Genomic DNA, 18,931 nt, shown 5'->3' on the forward strand with positions numbered 1-18,931 from the left:
GATTTTGAGGGAGCAGGCATTTGGCATGCTGGCTGCAGGGATCCGAGACAAGCAATGAACGAGTGGTGTTGGAGTTATTGTGTGGACAATCAGGGCTGGACTGGCACCAAAAAAAAAAAAAAATAATAAAATAAAATAATAATAATAATAATAATAATAATAGTAATCTGCGGTTGGCTGGCAACCAGTCCAGGGTGTACCCCGCCTACTGCCCAAAGCCAGTTGAGATAGGCTCCAGCACCCCCCACGACCCTTGTTAGGAAAAAGCGGTCAAGAAAATGGATGGATGGATGGATAATAATAATAATGCAAAAGCACTGCATTGGCCCCAAAAGACACCGCCGGCCCACCTGGCAGCTGCCCTGTATGCCAGATGGCCAGTCCAGCCCTGCGGACAAGCAATATGGATAACAAACACAGATGCATTTTATTGATGACATTTTGAATGCACCGTGTTCAACAGTTCAAACAACTCATGAGAAACGTCTACATTTTTTGTTCAATAAATTCCTTTACTTTGAGGAGGATTTATGAATGAAGTCAAGCATTTCCATTCATAAAGATCTCCGTGTTCTTTCCAGCGTGCAAGTCTGTTGTGTACGTGAGTGACATACTTTGTAGTTTACATTCCTGCAACGAGGTAAAGGATTATACTCAAAGACACCAAACTGGACTGACAAGGTTGTAGTAGCAGATGCACACAATGCCCTAGAATTTCACAACCTTTGCATGCAAACAGACGATTTATTTTTTATTTTTTTGCAATGAAGGAAAACCTTTTGTTTGCAAAATTATTTTTCATTGCGCATAATTTCTGAATAGCGATTTTGGCTGCGGTCGTCGGCGCAGATTGTTCAGCGGTAAGATGAGCTGTCGGCGAGCTATTGTTACGTCACAACCATTGCATGCAGCCGCCGTGCCTCATAACTATGTTGCATGCGTCTTCTCACGAAAGAACATGCAAGGGAGGGGAGAGAGTATGCAGAGGTAGCGCAATATCCATAAATGATCTCTTAGAGGTAACTATTAACAGACTATTAACAGACTGTTGCATCAGATAACCGTTTTGCTCCAAGAGTTCATCACAGTGTGCAGGTTGAACAAGTGGCAGAGAACTTTTTTGAATGCAAACAATGTACAGTGTTCCCTCATGTTCCGCTGGGGTTAGGTTCCAAAAAATACCCGCAAAAAATGAAATCCGCGAAGTAGTTGGCTTTATGTTTTGCATTTATTATAAAAGGTTCAAAAACCCCACACCACACAGTTTATACACTTTTCTTACCGAGGCATTTACATTTTCTCACATTTCTCTTGAACATCCTCAATGTTAAAACATTCATAAATTTAAAAAAATAGGTACATTACTGTAAAAAAAAAAAAAGAAAAAAGAAAAGAAAAAGAAAGAAAAAATGCATGCAAAATTGCACTAACAAAAAAATCCGCGATACAGCGAGACAGCGAAAAGTTGCAATTTTCTTCTACACCAGAGGGCGCAACGAAAAAGAGTAATACTAGTATATGCTAGTACTTCGTATAAATGGTCAGGGGTAGAATAGCACACACATTGTGAGCTGAGAAGAGTGCCAGTTATCTGTTTTGCACAAGCCAAAGTAAACATTTTCAACTTCATATATTTTGAAACAGGCGTTGTACATAAACAAATTCTAGCAGCAAATCATGTGGACTCGATAGAGGAGAGAATCGGGCCTCTTGTCATGCCTCAGTCATTGCTCTGTTTTAAGCTAACTTTAAACTAGAGCAAGTGTTAACCAACATGGTAGTTTGGGGCAACTTGTCTCAGTCATTTTGGGGTTTGTTGTTGTCACATATGCAAAGAATGGGCCAATGAAAAATGCAACTCTGTTTACGTATGCCAGAATTGTCTGAAGTCTGAAGGGTGAGGAAATTAGGTTTTATTTCATTGTTTAAAAATGGATTTTCCAGTTGTTGGAACTACAGGATATCCATTTCATGATGAACCATCCATTAATCAAAATGCCTTATTTTTTTAAATCCAATTTAATCTCAAATTTTCAGTTGAAGGGAAGCAAAACAGGCATTTGAGGCTGAGAGCTCTGACCTACAACTCAAAACACACCTGTATAAAACTGCATACCCAACTTAAATGTCATTCTTCTCTTCTACACCCCCACCTCACCCCATTTTTTAAAGTCCTCTCTCAACATACTGTATGCTGCCCTTAAGTGCCAAGAAAGGCACCTCTAAATATAATGCATTATTATTATTATTATTATTATTATTATTATTATTATTATTATTATTATTATTATTATTAACTTATTTACTCATTTATTTATTTATTTATTTTTTTATTTTATTTTTTTATACCAGCAGTTCCTAAGAACTTTTATCTATTTTATAATATTTTATGTTAACGTTTGCTCAATGAATATGGTAAATTTTCAAGATGAATGATAAACAATTTATCTGGCTGTAAAAACAACACCCCCCCCCCCCCCCCCCCCAAAAAAAAAAAAACAAGGATAATTTTGTCCTTGTTTGCAAAATCCAATATGACATCTACTCAACCCAACTCAACTCAACTTTATTTATAAAGCACATTAAAACAAGCATTGCTGTAAAACGTGACTAAAAACTCTTGCCCTCAGACAACAGTTTTTTTTTTCTTCTTCAACTTTTGATTGTTTTAAAGTGCAGAACTTGCAATAAGTTAATAACCTGGTCTAGGTTGTTATTTTTTTAGTGGCCTGAAAGTAAATTCTGAGTAAATGAATATAGATAAATTCAATCATGTCAATCATACTAATGGAACATTTGTTGTGTAATTATCAATTCTCATGTAGTGTCATATTCATTGTTAACCTGCATGTATTTTTCCTCCTCCCTTTTTGCTTTCCTCTGGACGTAGAGACAAGCCATTGTTTTCATTTGTTTACTCGTTGCTAAATGACTTCACTGTGTGCTACTTTTCTTCCTGTACCGCAGCTTTAATGTAAGATGTCACACAAGGTCATCAGTGGTATTGACTAAATGTCTGGTAAACTGGATTGGATTCGTGTCACTGCTTTTATGGAACTAGAGCCCACATGAGCAATGTCTATTTGACTATTGAAGGTTAAAAAGACATTAAAAAATGTTGTTGTTTTTTCTAATTAAATAAATAAAATACCTGTAATATAAAAACTAAAATGGGGCAAAGAGTGAAAAGTGTGAAAACGTTCTCTCACAACAGAGATGCACAAAATTTGGAAAAACCGGCAAAAAAGTCACTATGGAATTAGTCAACTGTTTAGGACATTAATGGAAGAGCGATTGGATTTATTTTTATTTTTTAATATATTTGAAAGTACCTACCTGAGGGAATATCTGGAAGAGGTGGTGACCAGGATGTGGAGGGTCCAAAAGTAACCTCCTCAGTTGGGCCTTTTTCAGCGTGGAGTTGATGTTGGTCTCCTACTTCAGCTTCCGAGAGAGAGTAATTCCTGGGAACGAGAACGTCTTAGTGGAGATTTGAGTAGATGCACCTGTGGCTAAAGCCAAACTGTTGCACGGTTTTGGATTTCTGGACGTGGATTTGCCACCTCTGCTCATCCAAACATCCTTGAGGACCTTGCTTGCAAATTTCTCCAAATAATGTTGAAAATAAAGCAAATCTCGACTTTCGCGGTGGTAACGCAGATTTACTACAAAGGCTTGTAGAGTGCTACATCATGTCTTTAGAAACACAATCCAGTGGTAGGATTAAGCAATAAGACACAGTAATGATCTGTGGTCCACACATACTGTTCTACTAGCTAGACAGTTTGACTCACTGACTTTATTCCAGGAATGCAACTATAAGTTTGCGTCACCATTTGCTTTCAACACTCTTTGGAAAAAAAATGACTCGGTCCTTTAATCCCAGTTTACTCGTCACCGGGTTTCTTAGTCATAGTAAACCAAATTACTCTTACAATTCAGTATTTGTACCCTCAGGTTACTTCAAAGAGGGCCGTCAGGAATGTTTCAAAGTAACAACAGATGTTGATGCAAGTTGAATGTTGTAATTTACTGCATTGCCGGATCATAAGTCTATGCCGAAAGGATTCTTAAAGGTAAAGTCAACCAAAATTTGTTGTATGTGCCCACACACTAAACACAGCATTCTGATTAATATTTTGTTTGTGGAATATCAATTAGGATACCAAATCCATCCATTTTTATTCATCTCACAGGCGGCCATTTTGACACTTGCTGTCGACTGAATGTGACATCACCGTTGCTCAGGCTCGGGTAATCACCAAGCACGGCTCACCTGTTTTCTGACTTTGGTCATGTGACATTCGCAAGCTGAGCCGTGATTGGTTGTTACCTGAGCAGCTGAGCAACTATGATGTCATTTTCAGTCGACAGCAAGAAGCAAAATGGCTGCCCTGGAGATGGATAAAATGTGTTAATATTAGAGCTGTCCAAAGAGTAAATTATTTAATCAGTTTAATCACGTTTGAGAATTTTGATTAATCATTTTTTTAATCAGCATTTTCCCCTTCAAATTTGACAGGCACCTTGTCTTTCGACATTTAATGTTATGAGGACGTCTTCCACATTTTTTTGATCCACTGCATCTCATCCTCCTATTTTTCTAATCAGTTAATTGTATAATTTAAAATGAAAAAAAAAATGACCTCAATATTTTGACATGAACAAATATTCTGAATATCATGCACAAACATGTATTAAATACTTTAATGCATTATGTTTATTGCTCAAACACAACCTGTGCTACCTTTTAATGTAAACATCCGCTGTCAGCTAAAGGATCATCTGCGGTCAAAAATAATGGTGTGATTAATCTGCGTTAATACATGATTAATGCGATCATTTTTTGTGATAATTTGTTAACGCTTTAACTTATTCACATTCCACAAATGCAATATTAATCATAACATAATGGCAAATGAGGCTAAATAGGGCATAGGCTATACATAAATAAAAAAATAAATACTTTTTGGGTTGACTTCACCTTGAATATGTCAAATATTAACACTTGATGAAACATAAATGCAAAATGCTCAGCAAAACGAATGCTTAAACTAAATTGCCTGGAAAAATATGCCTCAAAACTTCCACAATTACAGTAAAATGAGTGGGTTTTTGTTGTCTTCTGTCTTTTCACAGATTTTTGTGGTTGATGACAATTTACAAAGAAGGAAAGTATGATGCAAAGTAGAAAATGGCGGCACGTCTCTGTAAATCTGCTAATTTGATGTTCATGGTGGGAGAAATGTAAAAATTGAGCATCACAATTATTTTTGTGGGACGTTGCTGTAGTTTATAGTAAATGCTTACACAACTGGGTGAGAAGAGGAATGTCTTCTATGAGTTCAATTGCGAAACTTTGAATGAGGCTGCATGGTGGGCGATCTCACAGTGAAGCTACACAAGTAAGCAATAAAGACACATAACATCCATATGGAGTCACGCCAGACCTTCCACCTGGATGCCTTTTTTTTTTTTTTTTTCAAAATGAAGCAACTGACATTGAGCATGTCGTGTCATAATCACGCCTCCTTTGACGAAGGCAAAAGCACTTCACATAGAAAGCGTCAGCACCTGCGGCTGTCAGCCTGTAACAGCTAAAGGCCATCTGTTCTCTCCACTGCCAGCGTCACTGCGTCCCACATCCTGAACCAATCTCAACGCTCAAAAAAATGAAGGACTGATTGGCTTCGTTTCCTCAACCTTGGGCCGAACTCTGGGAAGTGCAGTCAAACAGGTGATCAGTCTGGTGGAACAAAGAGAGAGAAAACATGCTGGAACTCACTACAATGATGTATCTCTAAAAATTACATTCCAAATTTTATGACGTCTGTATGTCAAATTAGAACACCACCATATTTAAATGGGAATTTCCTATACGTGGTCCATTTCCTTGTATTTCATTGTGAGACATTTTCGACAAAAGCAGTCTTTAAAGTTCTGAGCGCTCGTGAGCATCACACATGATGACTAAATCATCTCAACTTTCAAAACATTCTTTCAAGACAAACCTAATGTGTAAAGCGATGGTGTCAGAGATTCCACACGGAAGTGCTTGCATTACAAACTCCAACGCTAATGACTTACCACACTAACTTAAAATAGAACAAAAGAAAGACCCATCGTAAACAATACAACCTCTGAAAACAAACTTCCAGGAAATGTTTTGGCCTTTTGTATCCATTGTAAAGTGTTTGTGTAAAGTTGTTATGACATTGAATGGATATTGTTAAACATAAATGATTCCGGAGCCAAATTTTGAGTCAAATTGGATTTTAATTTGGTGAATGATGATTTTGTTGTAAAGGACGAAGAAAAGTGGAAAAAGACTGTAGCATGTTGTTACAGAATATAATAAGTCATGGATTCCCCCCACCCCTCGACATGCCCCTGCCATAGTCACTTTTTGATAGAAAATGGCAGACCGAGGCTGTTTTCGGACCTGACAATTTGGCGGCAGAAAATAGACTAGACTTTAGACCTTCTAAAAACCGGTCTAAGTTGTGGCGCAGTGTAACGTGTGTGTGTAACACTATTTTGATGGATTTAATCAATGTGCAGGCAGGCAGATTATGGATTGTGGCTTCTTGTGCGTTTCAGTAAGATGAATCCATTCCATCGCCCAATCTTGTCCCAACCTGGTTGGTCTTGTCCTGTTTAAGTCAACCTGTAAATACTTTTCAACACATATTCAATTGAAAACACTACTAAGACATGATGTTCAAACTGATTACCTTTTGCCCCCCACCCCCTTTTTTTGGTTTAAACAAATATTCACTCATTTTGAATTTTATGCCTGCAACACATGAAAAAAAAAAATAATTAAAAAATAATAGGGACAGAGACATGTTTACCAAGGACAAATATTGATTGTTGTGCAGTAGACCCCACTATTCGACCGAGACCGGGCCTACCAATGAATAGCAAAAATCTGAGTAAAATTGACACCCATTGAAATGCAATGGGCGGGGAAAATTTTTAAATAAAAAAAATATATACATTCTAAAAACACTGGTAAACCTCGCGTTGTGTTCTCCATGAAAAATTGGGGTTGTCTCCCCGTCAGAAACATTAAAAAAAATATATGCTTAAAATACTTTGTCTGTACTAAAAAGTTCCAAAGCCAGCGTCTGTGATAAATGATATGCGGGTTGGAGGGGTGTTTAGTGCCCATGCCATGGGTAACTCGCACATCTATAAAGGCGCCATTAAAGCAAATAAAAGTTGAAACTGACTAAGCTAAACAAAAGACAGACTGAAATTTCTCGATGTACTGTATTTAGCACAATTTGGCATCCTGAAGCCAATTCCAACATGAATATCACTGTACACATGTTCTTTATGGAGCTTTTCAAAGAAACAAAAGAGACAACAAGCTACATTTTGCATGTGTTACAACAGCGTGGCTTCTTTGCAACGTACTATATTGGCCTGCCAGCAGTCCAGACCTGTCTCTCATAGAAAATGTTATGAGGGTTCATTTCACCAACCCAATCCCACTACACCGCACCCGCACAGCGCATGCTGGTTCAGTGGCCGGTCAGGAGAATTCAGGTGTATCCGAGGAAAATACGAAACTTTTGTAATCCCTGGGAAACCGAAAGTGTATCTTTCCACATTCTAACATTCAAAAAGAACTTCACAAGCATGTCCACTATTATTGTGCAGGACTCAAAACTAAGTGGCGTCATTTTATTCAGCGCAACATGGACGTGAAGGAAAACCCTTGCAAAAAATCTTACATAAGCATATCGCTGGATGTTTTTTTTGTTTGTATGTACGTGCAGGTTGCCATTCTTTCCGCACGACTATAGTGTCATTAAATACATCAGAATTTTCTGTTGACGCTCTAGTTCATGCCCGTCCTTGATATAATCTCCAATCTGTGTGTGCGCGCGTGCGCGCGCTTGTGTGTACGTGCATATGTCTCCGTAAGAGACAAAGCTCGATGGAAGCATCGTGACAAAGACAGCACAGCTGAGTTCTTTTTCCATTCCAGCTTGAGTTTATCTTCGAAACATATTTATAGAAACCACAGACAGAGATGTGCCCTTGATTACCAACCAGGGAGAGATCATCACAGGTGCCAGTTCAATTTCATTGAAATTGTCAGTAGGTTATTTATTTTATTTTATTTTTTATTTTATTTAATTACAAATGTATTTTTTTTTCAATCTATGCCAACGACGACTTCACCAAGTAAAGTTGTGAGTAAATTGAAACAAGATCAACATTAATGACTCACATGGAGAGTCAAAATTAGCAATGACCTTCCCGTGTATACCCACACAAACACAACACCTACAGAGGCCCCCCTCGCGCCCCTAAGTACAAATCAAGGAGAATCATTGTAACATTGTTAGTTAGACGGTAGAAATGAAGTTGCACCTTTTTAGAATGACTTTTACGCAGAGATGAGAAACCTTGCCACAGTTTGGCTTTCGCTACAGGTGCTTGGTACTCAACCGGCATGTAAACGAGGTCATTACGAGAAGCACCTGTGGCTAAAGCCAAACTGTGGCAATGTTTTTACTTTTTTTGACCTAGTTTTCCAATCTCTGCTTTTATGTGGGTGATTCATGGCCAGCTGAGAAATGGTGTACGTGTTGCCACCCACAAAGATAAAAGTGGAACCGTTCAGTGCGGGCGGAACACTGCTACGTGTTGCTAGCACGTCCGCCTTACAGTCAAGGATCTTGAGCGAGATCATGCCAGGATGTTGCCCACCTTTTGCCCAGTCAGCTGAGATCAGTTCCAGCTCTCCCTTGACTCTGCACGTGATAGCTCCATCTCTTCACATGCACTTACAATGTTTCACTTCCTTCCAAGATTACTTTTTTTTTTTTTTTTTTAAGAAGAGTTTCGAGTTGCTGCACGCCTGTCCCTTAAATAAGCTTAGTTCTCACCTCGCGTGCAAAAGTCAGGCGTTGTTTGTTCTGATAGACAGTAGCAAGTTAGACGTCTCACAATATTTCTTGGCTTATATTTTATCTGTGTTTTTTTTTTTTTTTAAACGCCGATTGAAGTACTCACGCAAGCACCTGAGCGACACTCAAACGGATGATCTCAGGTAATGTGAGAAGCGCTTGTTGTGTGTTCTGATTGGGTCTGGGAGACAAAAAAAAAGGCCTGCACGTAGTTGCGTGTGAACCGCTGGCTCGTTGCCAGCCAGAGGAGAGAATGACTTGGTTGCATAAGAACTAAAGTATGTTTTGCTTTTGCTCGACTGTGTGTCACAGAATAACAGATAAGTTGCATGACCAAAACTCACGTTTTCAAACATTAATTCATGATTTTCAGACTTTCATTATTTCAGTTTAGCTGTTTACAAAAATCTGTGAAAAATGAACTACATTTTTTGGTGTAATTAAGCATTGCAATGTGTAGTTTAAGTTTAGATATTAATCTACATTCTAGATTAAAGAAAAATAAAAAAAATGAATAAGAAAAACAAATTTCACTCAATTTTATTCACTTCCTGTTATGGCCTATAACCTGCAGCCAAACTTAGCCACTAGCCACTATAAGAGGTTTGACTTTTTTTTACGTTTGTTGAAGAAATCTCAAGTAATTTATGCACTTTACAAAGCCAAATTCGAACAGTCCGTCGTAGCTACGTGATGTCTTTGCCATATCATTGAAGATTAAAATGGCCTGCTCAAGTTAACTTCACGGGGCCTCACAGATGCAAATGAACCCTTCTGACGTGTGCTGCTTGTGGGCACAACTAAACATGGAAGCGAGAAGTTCTGAGAATTGTTTCTATAAGAAAAAAGCCATTTTGATAATTTTGTTTAACGGTTGTATTTTACAGGATTCTATTCAAGGACCAAAGAAAGCTATTACAGTCTTTGATTCTAAATATTTTTTCCATTTGATGATTTTACATTAATTGGCAGTACAATACCATAGTTATTTATGAAAGAACTTGTGAAGTGATTTTAGCTATTATTTAAAAACAAACAAACAAACTTACTCGAGTTAAGTTATGTTTTTGTTGTCATTAATATGGTTGTCGAAACAAGTATATATTTGTTGTACTAGGCATTTAAAATAAACAGGAAACTGAAGAAACAAGCGTCATCTCCTAGTTTGTTTGTTTTTTCCCCTGTGGCTGTATATGTGATTGCGTGAACACTTTCGACCCACCAAGTGTTGTAATAACATCCTGATTTTAAAAAGGATAATAGGATATTGGAATCGAACCTTGGATGATCGCCATTTTGGTTTATTAACGCCCTCAAGGGGTTGTAAATGGAAAGTGCGCTTTTTTCATATAAAAACTACATTTCCCATTATTAATAGCGTTCATCCTGTCCCGGTTACTTCCGGCACTCACTAAACTCCCTGCTTCCGTGTTCTCAACGGAGTGTAGCAATGGACAGTAATAACATAAAGGCTATATTATTTGACTTGGACAACACGCTCATCGAAACATACCAGGCTGGTGAATTGGCGATGCAAAAGGTAGTATTCTCCTGCTAAAAGTGTTTTCTTGTTTTAATGCCAAGTGAACAAGTTAACCTGTGTAAGCAACGGATGGATTGCGTTCAAATTCACTGGGAAAGACAACAACCACACCCTTGCGGACAAATAATTAAATTTCCGACTGCTCCTAACTTTGTTTCCAATAATTAAGATGCCCTTTTTCATTCTTATTCATTCAGATGATCTGTTCTATTTAAACGTACCTGCTCTACTACTTTTATTACATAACTATTAGTTTACCAATTTGTTAGCTCATTGCGTATTTTTTTTTTTTTTACCCTTTAAAACATGACATCATTTGAATTCTCTGGATTACCAATTATTCACTGAAGTAATATCTATATGAAGGTCTAATGATTGATTTCTATGTTTTGGTGCATATATATATATATATATATATATATATATATATATATTACAAATACCTGTAGGTCTAACAACAAAACCTTTGAGCTGACTTTATATTTACTTATATTGTATTCTAAATCCAACATTTCTGTACATTCTTATGGTTTACTTACATGTTGTAATTGAATTGCCCTTTGTGACTTTTACAGACCCATGAACTTTTGAAGACCTCACTTGCTGTTGATGATGACACCATCATCAACATTTGCGACAAGTTCATGGAAAAACTTCTGCATCAGACGTTTGACCCGGCAGCTGGCAGAACCATCGATGAAGTCCGAGTACGTCTTTGGGAAGACAGCATTAAGGAAAGTGTGGACAGTTGTTCAACACCCTCCCTGGCAGCTCAGTGCTATTACATGTGGAAAAATAGTCGACTGGAGCTGCTGAAGCTGTCCCCTGAGATATCCAATCTTCTGAAACAACTTCGGAGGAAATACAAGCTTCTGCTCCTGACCAACGGCATTGCTCAAACACAATGGGAGAAAGTGAAGGCTGCCGGGTGTGAAGGTTTTTTTGATAGGATTGTGGTCGGGGGAGATTATGCTGAGCAGAAACCTTACCCTTCCATCTTCAACGTGTGTTTTGACCTGCTCCAGGTGGAACCCCAGGACTGCATAATGGTTGGAGACTCACTGGAAACTGACATCCAGGGAGGGTTCAATGCACAAGTACGTGCTACAGTTTGGATAAACGGTGCAGGTGATGCATTGCCTGTTGGTTCAGTAACACCTGACTATACACTTTCAACTGTATTGGACCTGGAAGACATTTTAGCACAACTAAATTAGAGACAAGCATTGTATCAATTGACCAAATGTGTACAATTATATTTGATCAAATAGCTTTATTTTATTTTTTATTTTTTTTGTCAAGGATGTTCTGAAATTAGTATAAAGTGCAATACCTACCACTATAAATGTCATCAACATGTATGTCTTTCATGTCTTTAATAAAAAAATAACACAAGTCATAAGACATATCACAGGATAATACATGGATGCCACCCAAATAACGATTACTTAAAGCTGTAGTGAGATTTTAAAAAAATGACAACGCACACACATCTCACTCACTTGTAAGCGTCATCATGGATTAAGATGTCACATCCGTGATCACATGGCACGACATCATAGAGTGGTTATGGCGCTGAGAGTGCTCTTCTTGTCAAATGTAAACAGTCCAAAATAAGTTGTTGTTTTTTTTTGTTATATTATTGAGATGTATTTTTTTAATATAATATGAAAATTAAAAAAAATGGCAATGGGCGTAAACTCAAATACTCTGCACTCACCAAGTGAAACTGGTAGGTGTTCCTGCTTAAAGCATAGAGTAATCAGTGTTGACTCCATGACCTTTGCATGCTCTCTTTAATTGAAAATTCTACTGACGTTTGCAGAGGAGAAGAAAAAAAGTGTACCATTTGAAGAATTACAATCTGTCGTCCTGAGTAGTAAAACAAGTTCCTACCTGTTTAAAGACTTAATTGGTGAAGGAAGCTTTGGTATAGTTGCCCGGTGTGAAAACTTGGACACGTCACAGATCGTAGCCCTCAAAGTCCTTAAAACCAAGACAAATGCGGTGTCCAATAAGGAGGTATAATATCCTAAATCTGTATGAAGCTATGGCCTAACCAAGTGCTTAGGTGACTTATTTGTGTTGTTTTCTCCACAGATCAAAATGCTTGAGATTGTAAGTGTTTTGGATCCAGTAAAAAAGAGCATTGTGAAGTTTATCGAAAACTTTGACCATGAAGGGTATACATGTTTGGCTTTTGAAATGTTAGAAATGAGCCTTTTCGATTTTGTTATCAAGAAACGTAAGAAGCCATTGTCCGTCAGTGAGATCCGGCCGATTGCGCATCAGGTAAAGTTATCAGTCATCGAAGAGTTGTGTTAACATTACGTCTTAAAAGATTGCACTCAATTAAAATCCCCTTTGAACTTGCGACAATGATTGCATCTGAGTTTATTTCCTCCTCTTATTGTGCAGTTGCTTACGGCCTTTGAGGCGCTTAAAGGTATCCAAATCATTCACGCGGACCTGAAACCTGACAACATCATGCTGGTAAACCATTCATGTGAGCCACTCAGGGTTAAATTAATAGATTTCGGCTGCTCCCTCCAGACGTCTGCAGTAACCCTTGGAATGACCATCCAGCCTATGGGGTACAGGTAGGGTTCATTTCTCTTCAAATTTGTTACCATGGAACCTGCAAGGTCGACCACGTTCCTGGTTGATTTGTTTGTTATAATATGACATTGGGAAAAATGGAAAATGAAATATTCCATCCCAGGGTCAACCAAATGAACCTGTTTACAACCTTAAAAAGGTGATCTCAGGTTGATTTAGTTCCAAGCAAAGAGGGCATATTATGGGTCATATATACATCCTTTGATTCAGGCTCAAGTATAGATACTTTGCTTAATAAATTCAAAAATTGTACTATATATCCACTATATATTTGTTAACAATTTCCCCAAAAATAATTGTCAAATGTACTTGCTTGTTTCTGCTCCAACCAGAGCACCCGAGGTCACCCTTGGCCTTCCAATCTCTGAGCAAGTGGACATGTGGGGACTTGGCTGTGCGCTCACTTTCTTGCACATTGGCCAACACCTTTTTGCAACAAACTGCGAGTACCAGATGGTAAATAGGACGGAATACTTCACTTGATATTGACATACCGCAAAGTTATGAAGTAAGACGAGATGATATCGAACATGTTTTGTCCCCCCCAAGATGAGAACCATCATACAAATACAAGGGCAGCCAGCCGACTCGCTCCTCGTAGCAGGCAAATACAGCCAGAAGTTTTTTAGCCATTTAAACTTTGAAAAGTGGAAGCTAAAGGTAATAATGAAGAACGTTCTTGAATTTCAAACATTTCAGACAGCCCGTTTGAAAATATGCATTTTTGTTTGTTTTATAGACTCCAAATGAATATAAGCTTTCGACCGGAGAAGAGACGAAAACATGGAAGATACGACTAAAGTCTCTGGATGCCCTTAGAACTGTAAGTGGTCCCTTTTTTAAGAGGAAAGAACAAATGCATGACTATTTGAATTGGAAGAACTCTTTTCCAAAATGTTATCACTCCATGTTGATGATTATTCATTATAAGAAAACTGACAAGTACGTTTTACAAACAATAATTTCATCATTTCATTGTCAACATGTTCAATAAAAGATAATAGAGTCCGTAGACAACAAAATGACATGGCAGGGTCTATTTTGATCAATAGTTGCTCTCGTTTTAGAAAAGAGGTCTTCATACTGTAGTCCATAAGTGGATCAGACATCTTTGTGTTGACACCCAGCAGAGCCAAGAGGATAAAAAAAAGGTGATCAGTGAATTTGAAGATCAGAATGAATTTGTTAGCTTTCTAAAAAGACTTCTAAACATTCAAGCTGAGAGAAGAATCGCTCCAGAGGAGGCTCTCAAGCATCGTTATGTCTCGATGGCTCATCTGGTTCATGAGAGTGACACAAGCTCTTAGTAAGTAAATTAACTCATTCACTCGCAGCCATTTTCACTGAAGCAATCCCGGTTGTTTTACTGGATTTTAACTGATTTTGCAAAGCGCACAGAATATTGTGTTCTATTGCTATAAAAACATGGAACCATAACAAAAGAAAGATTAGAGTCTATCGGTTTCCAATTTATCAGTAATTAGCATTAGAATATAGCATCACAAAGCTGTTTAAAACAGTGTGGAAAAAAGCCGTTTGCAACATGGCCCTGGTTGATCTCTTATACTCTGCTGCCACCTGCTGACCGCTCAGGCATAGCTGGCCTCGTGCGCGCCTATTCAAAAATCGCCTATTGGTAAAACTGAATCTATTTCCCACACATTACAAATTCTTGGAGCTCCGGATGAAAGGGTCTCGTAGTCTGGAGCTAGACCGCGGTCCACCAGTTGAGGATCCCTGATCTAGCATAAAAAACAAAAACAAAAAAAACGTATAAATACGTCTTTGGGGGGCATGTTAATATTTAAAGCAGAACTTATTTATATGTTTTTGGGAGAAAATGAGTTAACAGTGCTACATGCATAAAGTGGCAATTGTATGTATGCACTCTAAAAACAGTTGGGTCCAATTATGGATCAAAAATTGACACACTGTATGGGTCAATTTTGGACTTTCTGGGTTGTTTTATACAAAATGACCCAATTTTTTGACCCAAGTAAAGGATCTGACCAATATTTATGAGTTGTTTTACACTACACACACACACACACACACACAAACATTTCTTGACTCAAAGTTGGGCCAAATCGACCCAAGTAGAGGATCGGTCCATTTTTGACCCATAGTTGGGTTATTTTTGACCCAAGTGTTTTTAGAGTGTCTGCAACTGTTAAAATGCACAAGGAGAAGGAAAAACTTTGGATAATCAACAATTTCAAATGATACAGTACTCAGCTAAGCAAATACCTGTCTTAGGCATTGTTTCATACTTAAAAAATAAAAAATAAAAATTGTTTCCAGGCTGCATTAGTGATTGGTTTCTTTCTTTCAGTGTGGACAACGCCTTTGATCAGATGCTGGTGTGCCCTATTGAAGGATTTGATGAGGAGCTCATTTCAGACAGTGAGGATGAGGACAGATCTTCCTACAAGTTCATTTTACACTCAACATGCTCCCCTGATGCAGCAGCAGACACGGGACATTGGAGTGATAGTGACTTATCTAACAAAACATCAGCAGATGATGGACAAACTGACCAGGATGTACTTGAGCCAATGCACAACGTTAACCAAGTTTTTGTGTGCAGTGGTTGTGGAATCCTGTTTAGAAAGTAAACATCAAAAAGAGATTTGTGAAGAAGAAACTGTGGACAACAAGTACTGCTTCATGGTTGCCCCCAATACTGAAGAAATCCCCACTGCCAACATTTCAAGTTGTTTTTTGTTTTTCTCACTCAAAAACTGCCACGATCTTGATGAAAAGAGACAACAGTATGAATAAAATTATTTTTTTTCTATTTTCAGTCACCTTATAACCTAACAGCAAATGTTAGTTTGGATGTTTGGATGACAAGGGAATTTGACGGACCTGAAGTTGCTCTCCTTTCTCTTCAAATGGCACGTCTGCCATTGCTTCCCCCACCACCCTTCCGCTCAAGTCTGGCCCTTCATGTCATTATGTGGCCGGTGAAAGTTTATCCACTATTTTTCCCTGACTTTGGTAAGAGTCTAAGAAGTGTAGCTGTCCTGTACTCTAGCCACACATGTAGTTTTTAAACAGTTTATTCATCGATGCGCTCTAAATCCTAAGTGAAAGTTTTTAAATAAATCATTTCATTAGAAAGTCATGCCGCTAACTGCTATCACAAAACTATAGTAAGAAAAGTGATAAAGACCGGATATTGGCTTGATTTCTTATGGCTAATATATGTGGCTCTTCTAAAGATTGTAAGAGCTTATTGGATCGTCAATTAAGGTGAGAATAACTGAAAAATATCGTTTCATACCCACGTAAAACCACTAGATGTCGCTATAGCTCCATGGTGACGTCACATGCCTTTCAGTCAAAAGCACTGCTCGTGCTACTGCTTCCCGCCGGGTGCAGTGGCGCGTATCTGTAATCCAAGCTACCAGGAGGCTGAGGCTGGCGGATCGTTTGAGCTCAGGGGTTCTGAGCTGTGGTGGGCTATGTTGAGCGGGTGTCCGCGCTAAGTTCGGTGTTGATATGGTGCTCCCGGGGGAGCTCGGGGCTACCAGGTCCCCTAAGGAGGGGTGCACCGGCCCAGGTCGGCAACGGAGCAGGTCAAAGCCCCCGTACCGCTCAGTAGCGGGATCGCGCCTGTGAATAGACGCTGCAGTTCAGCCTGAGCAATACAACGAGACACAGTCTTTTTGTACTTTGTCTCTTTACAAAAAACACATAGTGGCCCATATTTACACCTCATTCTATTTATTGGTCCCAAAGTACATGTGTTTGTGTTGGCCCTATACTGCCTCCTCCTGGAGAAAGCAGGTGAATGCATGACCTCCACTGGCCTCCAACTCACCCTCCATCCATCCATCCATCCATTTTCTTGACCGCTTATTCCTCACCCGTGACCCCAAAATGGACAATTGTAAAAAGCTAAGTACTAATGGGACAAGCTATGCCGGTGACGTCACATAAGTCAAAAGCAGGACTCGAGCAGCTGTTTCTCGTCGGGTGCGGTGGCGCGTGCCTGTAATCCAAGCTACCGGGAGGCTGAGGTTGGTGGATCGTTTGAGCTCAGGGGTTCTGAGCTGCAGCGGACTATGTCGAGCGGGTGTCCGCGCTAAGTTCGGTGTCGATATGGTGCTCCCGGGGGAGCTCGGGGCTACCAGGTCGCCTAAGGAGGGGTGCACCGGCCCAGGTCGGCAACGGAGCAGGTCAAACCCCCCGTACCGCTCAGTAGCAGGATCGCGCCTGTGAATAGACGCTGCAGTTCAGCCTGAGCAATACAACGAGACACAGTCTTTTTGTACTTCGTCTCGTGACAAAAAACACAAAGTGGCCCATATTTACACCTCATTATTCTATTTATTGGTTCCAAAGAACATGTGTTTGTGTTGGCCCTACACTGCCTCCTTCTGGAGAAAGCAGGTGAATGCATGTTACTGTACACCTCCACTGGCCTCCAGCTCACCCGTGACCCCAAAATGGACAATTGTAAAAAGCTAAGTACTAATGGGACAAGCTATGCCGGTGACGACACATAAGTCAAAAGCAGGACTCGAGCAGCTGTTCCTCGCCGGGTGTGGTGGCGCGCATCTGTAATCCAAGCTACCGGGAGGCTGAGGTTGGCGGATCGTTTGAGCTCAGGGGTTCTGAGCTGTGGTGGGCTATGTTGAGCGGGTGTCCGTGCTAAGTTCGGTGTCGATATGGTACTCCCGGGGGAGCTCGGGGCCACCAGGTCGCCTAAGGAGGGGTGCACCGGCCCAGGTCGGCGACGGAGCAGGTCAAAGCCCCCGTACCGCTCAGTAGCGATCCTGTGAATAGACGCTGCAGTTCAGCCTGAGCGATACAGTGAGACACAGTCTTTTTGTATTTCGCCTCTTTACAAAACCACACACACACATAGTTGCCCATATTTACGCCTCATTATTCTATTTATTGGTTCCAAAGAACATGTGTTTGTGTTGGCCCTACACTGCCTCCTTCTGGAGAAAGCAGGTGAATGCATGTTACTGTACACCTCCAGTGGCCTCCAACTCACCCTCCATCCATCCATCCATCCATCCATCCATTCATCCATCCATCCATCCATCCATCCATCCATCCATCCATCCATCCATCCATCCATCCATCCATTTTCTTGACCGCTTATTCCTCACCCGTGACCCCAAAATGGACAATTGTAAAAAGCTAAGTACTAATGGACCAAGCCATGCCGGTGACGTCACATAAGTCAAAAGCAGTACTCATGCTGCTGTTCCTCGTCGGGTGCGGTGGCGCGTGCCTGTAATCCAAGCTACCGGGAGGCTGAGGCTGGCGGATCGTTTGAGCTCAGGGGTTCTGAGCTGTGGTGGGCTATGTTGAGCGGGTGTCCGCGCTAAGTTCGGTATCGATATGGTACTCCCGGGGGAGCTCGGGGCTACCAGGTCCCCTAAGGAGGGGTGCACCGGCCCAGGTCGGCAACGGAGTAGGTCAAAGCCCCCGTACCGCTCAGTAGCGGGATCGCGCCTGTGAATAGACGCTGCAGTTCAGCCTGAGCGATACAACAAGACACAGTCTTTTTGTACTTCCTGTCTTTACAAAAAACACAACATTGTGGCCCATATTTACATCTAATTATTCTATTTATTGGTTCCAAAGAACATGTGTTTGTATTGGCCCTACACTGCCTCCTCCTGGAGAAAGCAGGTGACTGCATGTTACTGTACACCTCCACTGGCCTCCAGCTCACCCGTGACCCCAGAATGAGGACAATTGTCAAAAGCTAAGTACGAATGGGGCGCCATGTCGGTGACGTCACAAAAGTCAAAAGCAGGACTCGAGCAGCTGTTATCCGCCGGGTGCGGTGGCGCGTGCCTGTAATCCAAGCTAA

General features: G+C 40.1%; 2 protein-coding genes and 1 long non-coding RNA gene across 3 annotated transcripts; 2 read left to right on the forward strand and 1 right to left on the reverse strand.

Moving 5' to 3' along the window:
- Positions 1-2,549: 2,549 nt before the first annotated feature.
- LOC144001750 (uncharacterized) lies at positions 2,550-9,052 on the reverse strand. Its single transcript, XR_013278580.1, has 3 exons — positions 8,728-9,052; positions 5,575-5,746; positions 2,550-3,464 (listed from the first exon to the last, which is right to left on the reverse strand). It is a non-coding gene; the product is annotated as an uncharacterized LOC144001750 (long non-coding RNA).
- A 1,266-nt stretch (positions 9,053-10,318) lies between these two features.
- On the forward strand, positions 10,319-12,849 carry nanp (N-acetylneuraminic acid phosphatase). The gene is made up of 2 exons (XM_077496297.1): positions 10,319-10,467; positions 11,046-12,849. The coding sequence occupies exons 1-2, from the start codon at positions 10,378-10,380 to the stop codon at positions 11,685-11,687; spliced, it is 732 nt and encodes a 243-aa protein (XP_077352423.1). The 5' UTR covers positions 10,319-10,377; the 3' UTR covers positions 11,688-12,849.
- LOC144001748 (homeodomain-interacting protein kinase 1-like) lies at positions 12,097-15,836 on the forward strand. The gene is made up of 9 exons (XM_077496296.1): positions 12,097-12,202; positions 12,296-12,492; positions 12,571-12,762; positions 12,889-13,070; positions 13,422-13,545; positions 13,639-13,749; positions 13,829-13,912; positions 14,157-14,395; positions 15,422-15,836. The coding sequence occupies exons 1-9, from the start codon at positions 12,154-12,156 to the stop codon at positions 15,702-15,704; spliced, it is 1,461 nt and encodes a 486-aa protein (XP_077352422.1). The 5' UTR covers positions 12,097-12,153; the 3' UTR covers positions 15,705-15,836.
- Positions 15,837-18,931: the final 3,095 nt, after the last annotated feature.

This window comes from Festucalex cinctus, chromosome 14 (assembly GCF_051991245.1).
Source record: "Festucalex cinctus isolate MCC-2025b chromosome 14, RoL_Fcin_1.0, whole genome shotgun sequence".
In the NCBI taxonomy this organism is placed as follows: Eukaryota; Metazoa; Chordata; class Actinopteri; order Syngnathiformes; family Syngnathidae; genus Festucalex; species Festucalex cinctus.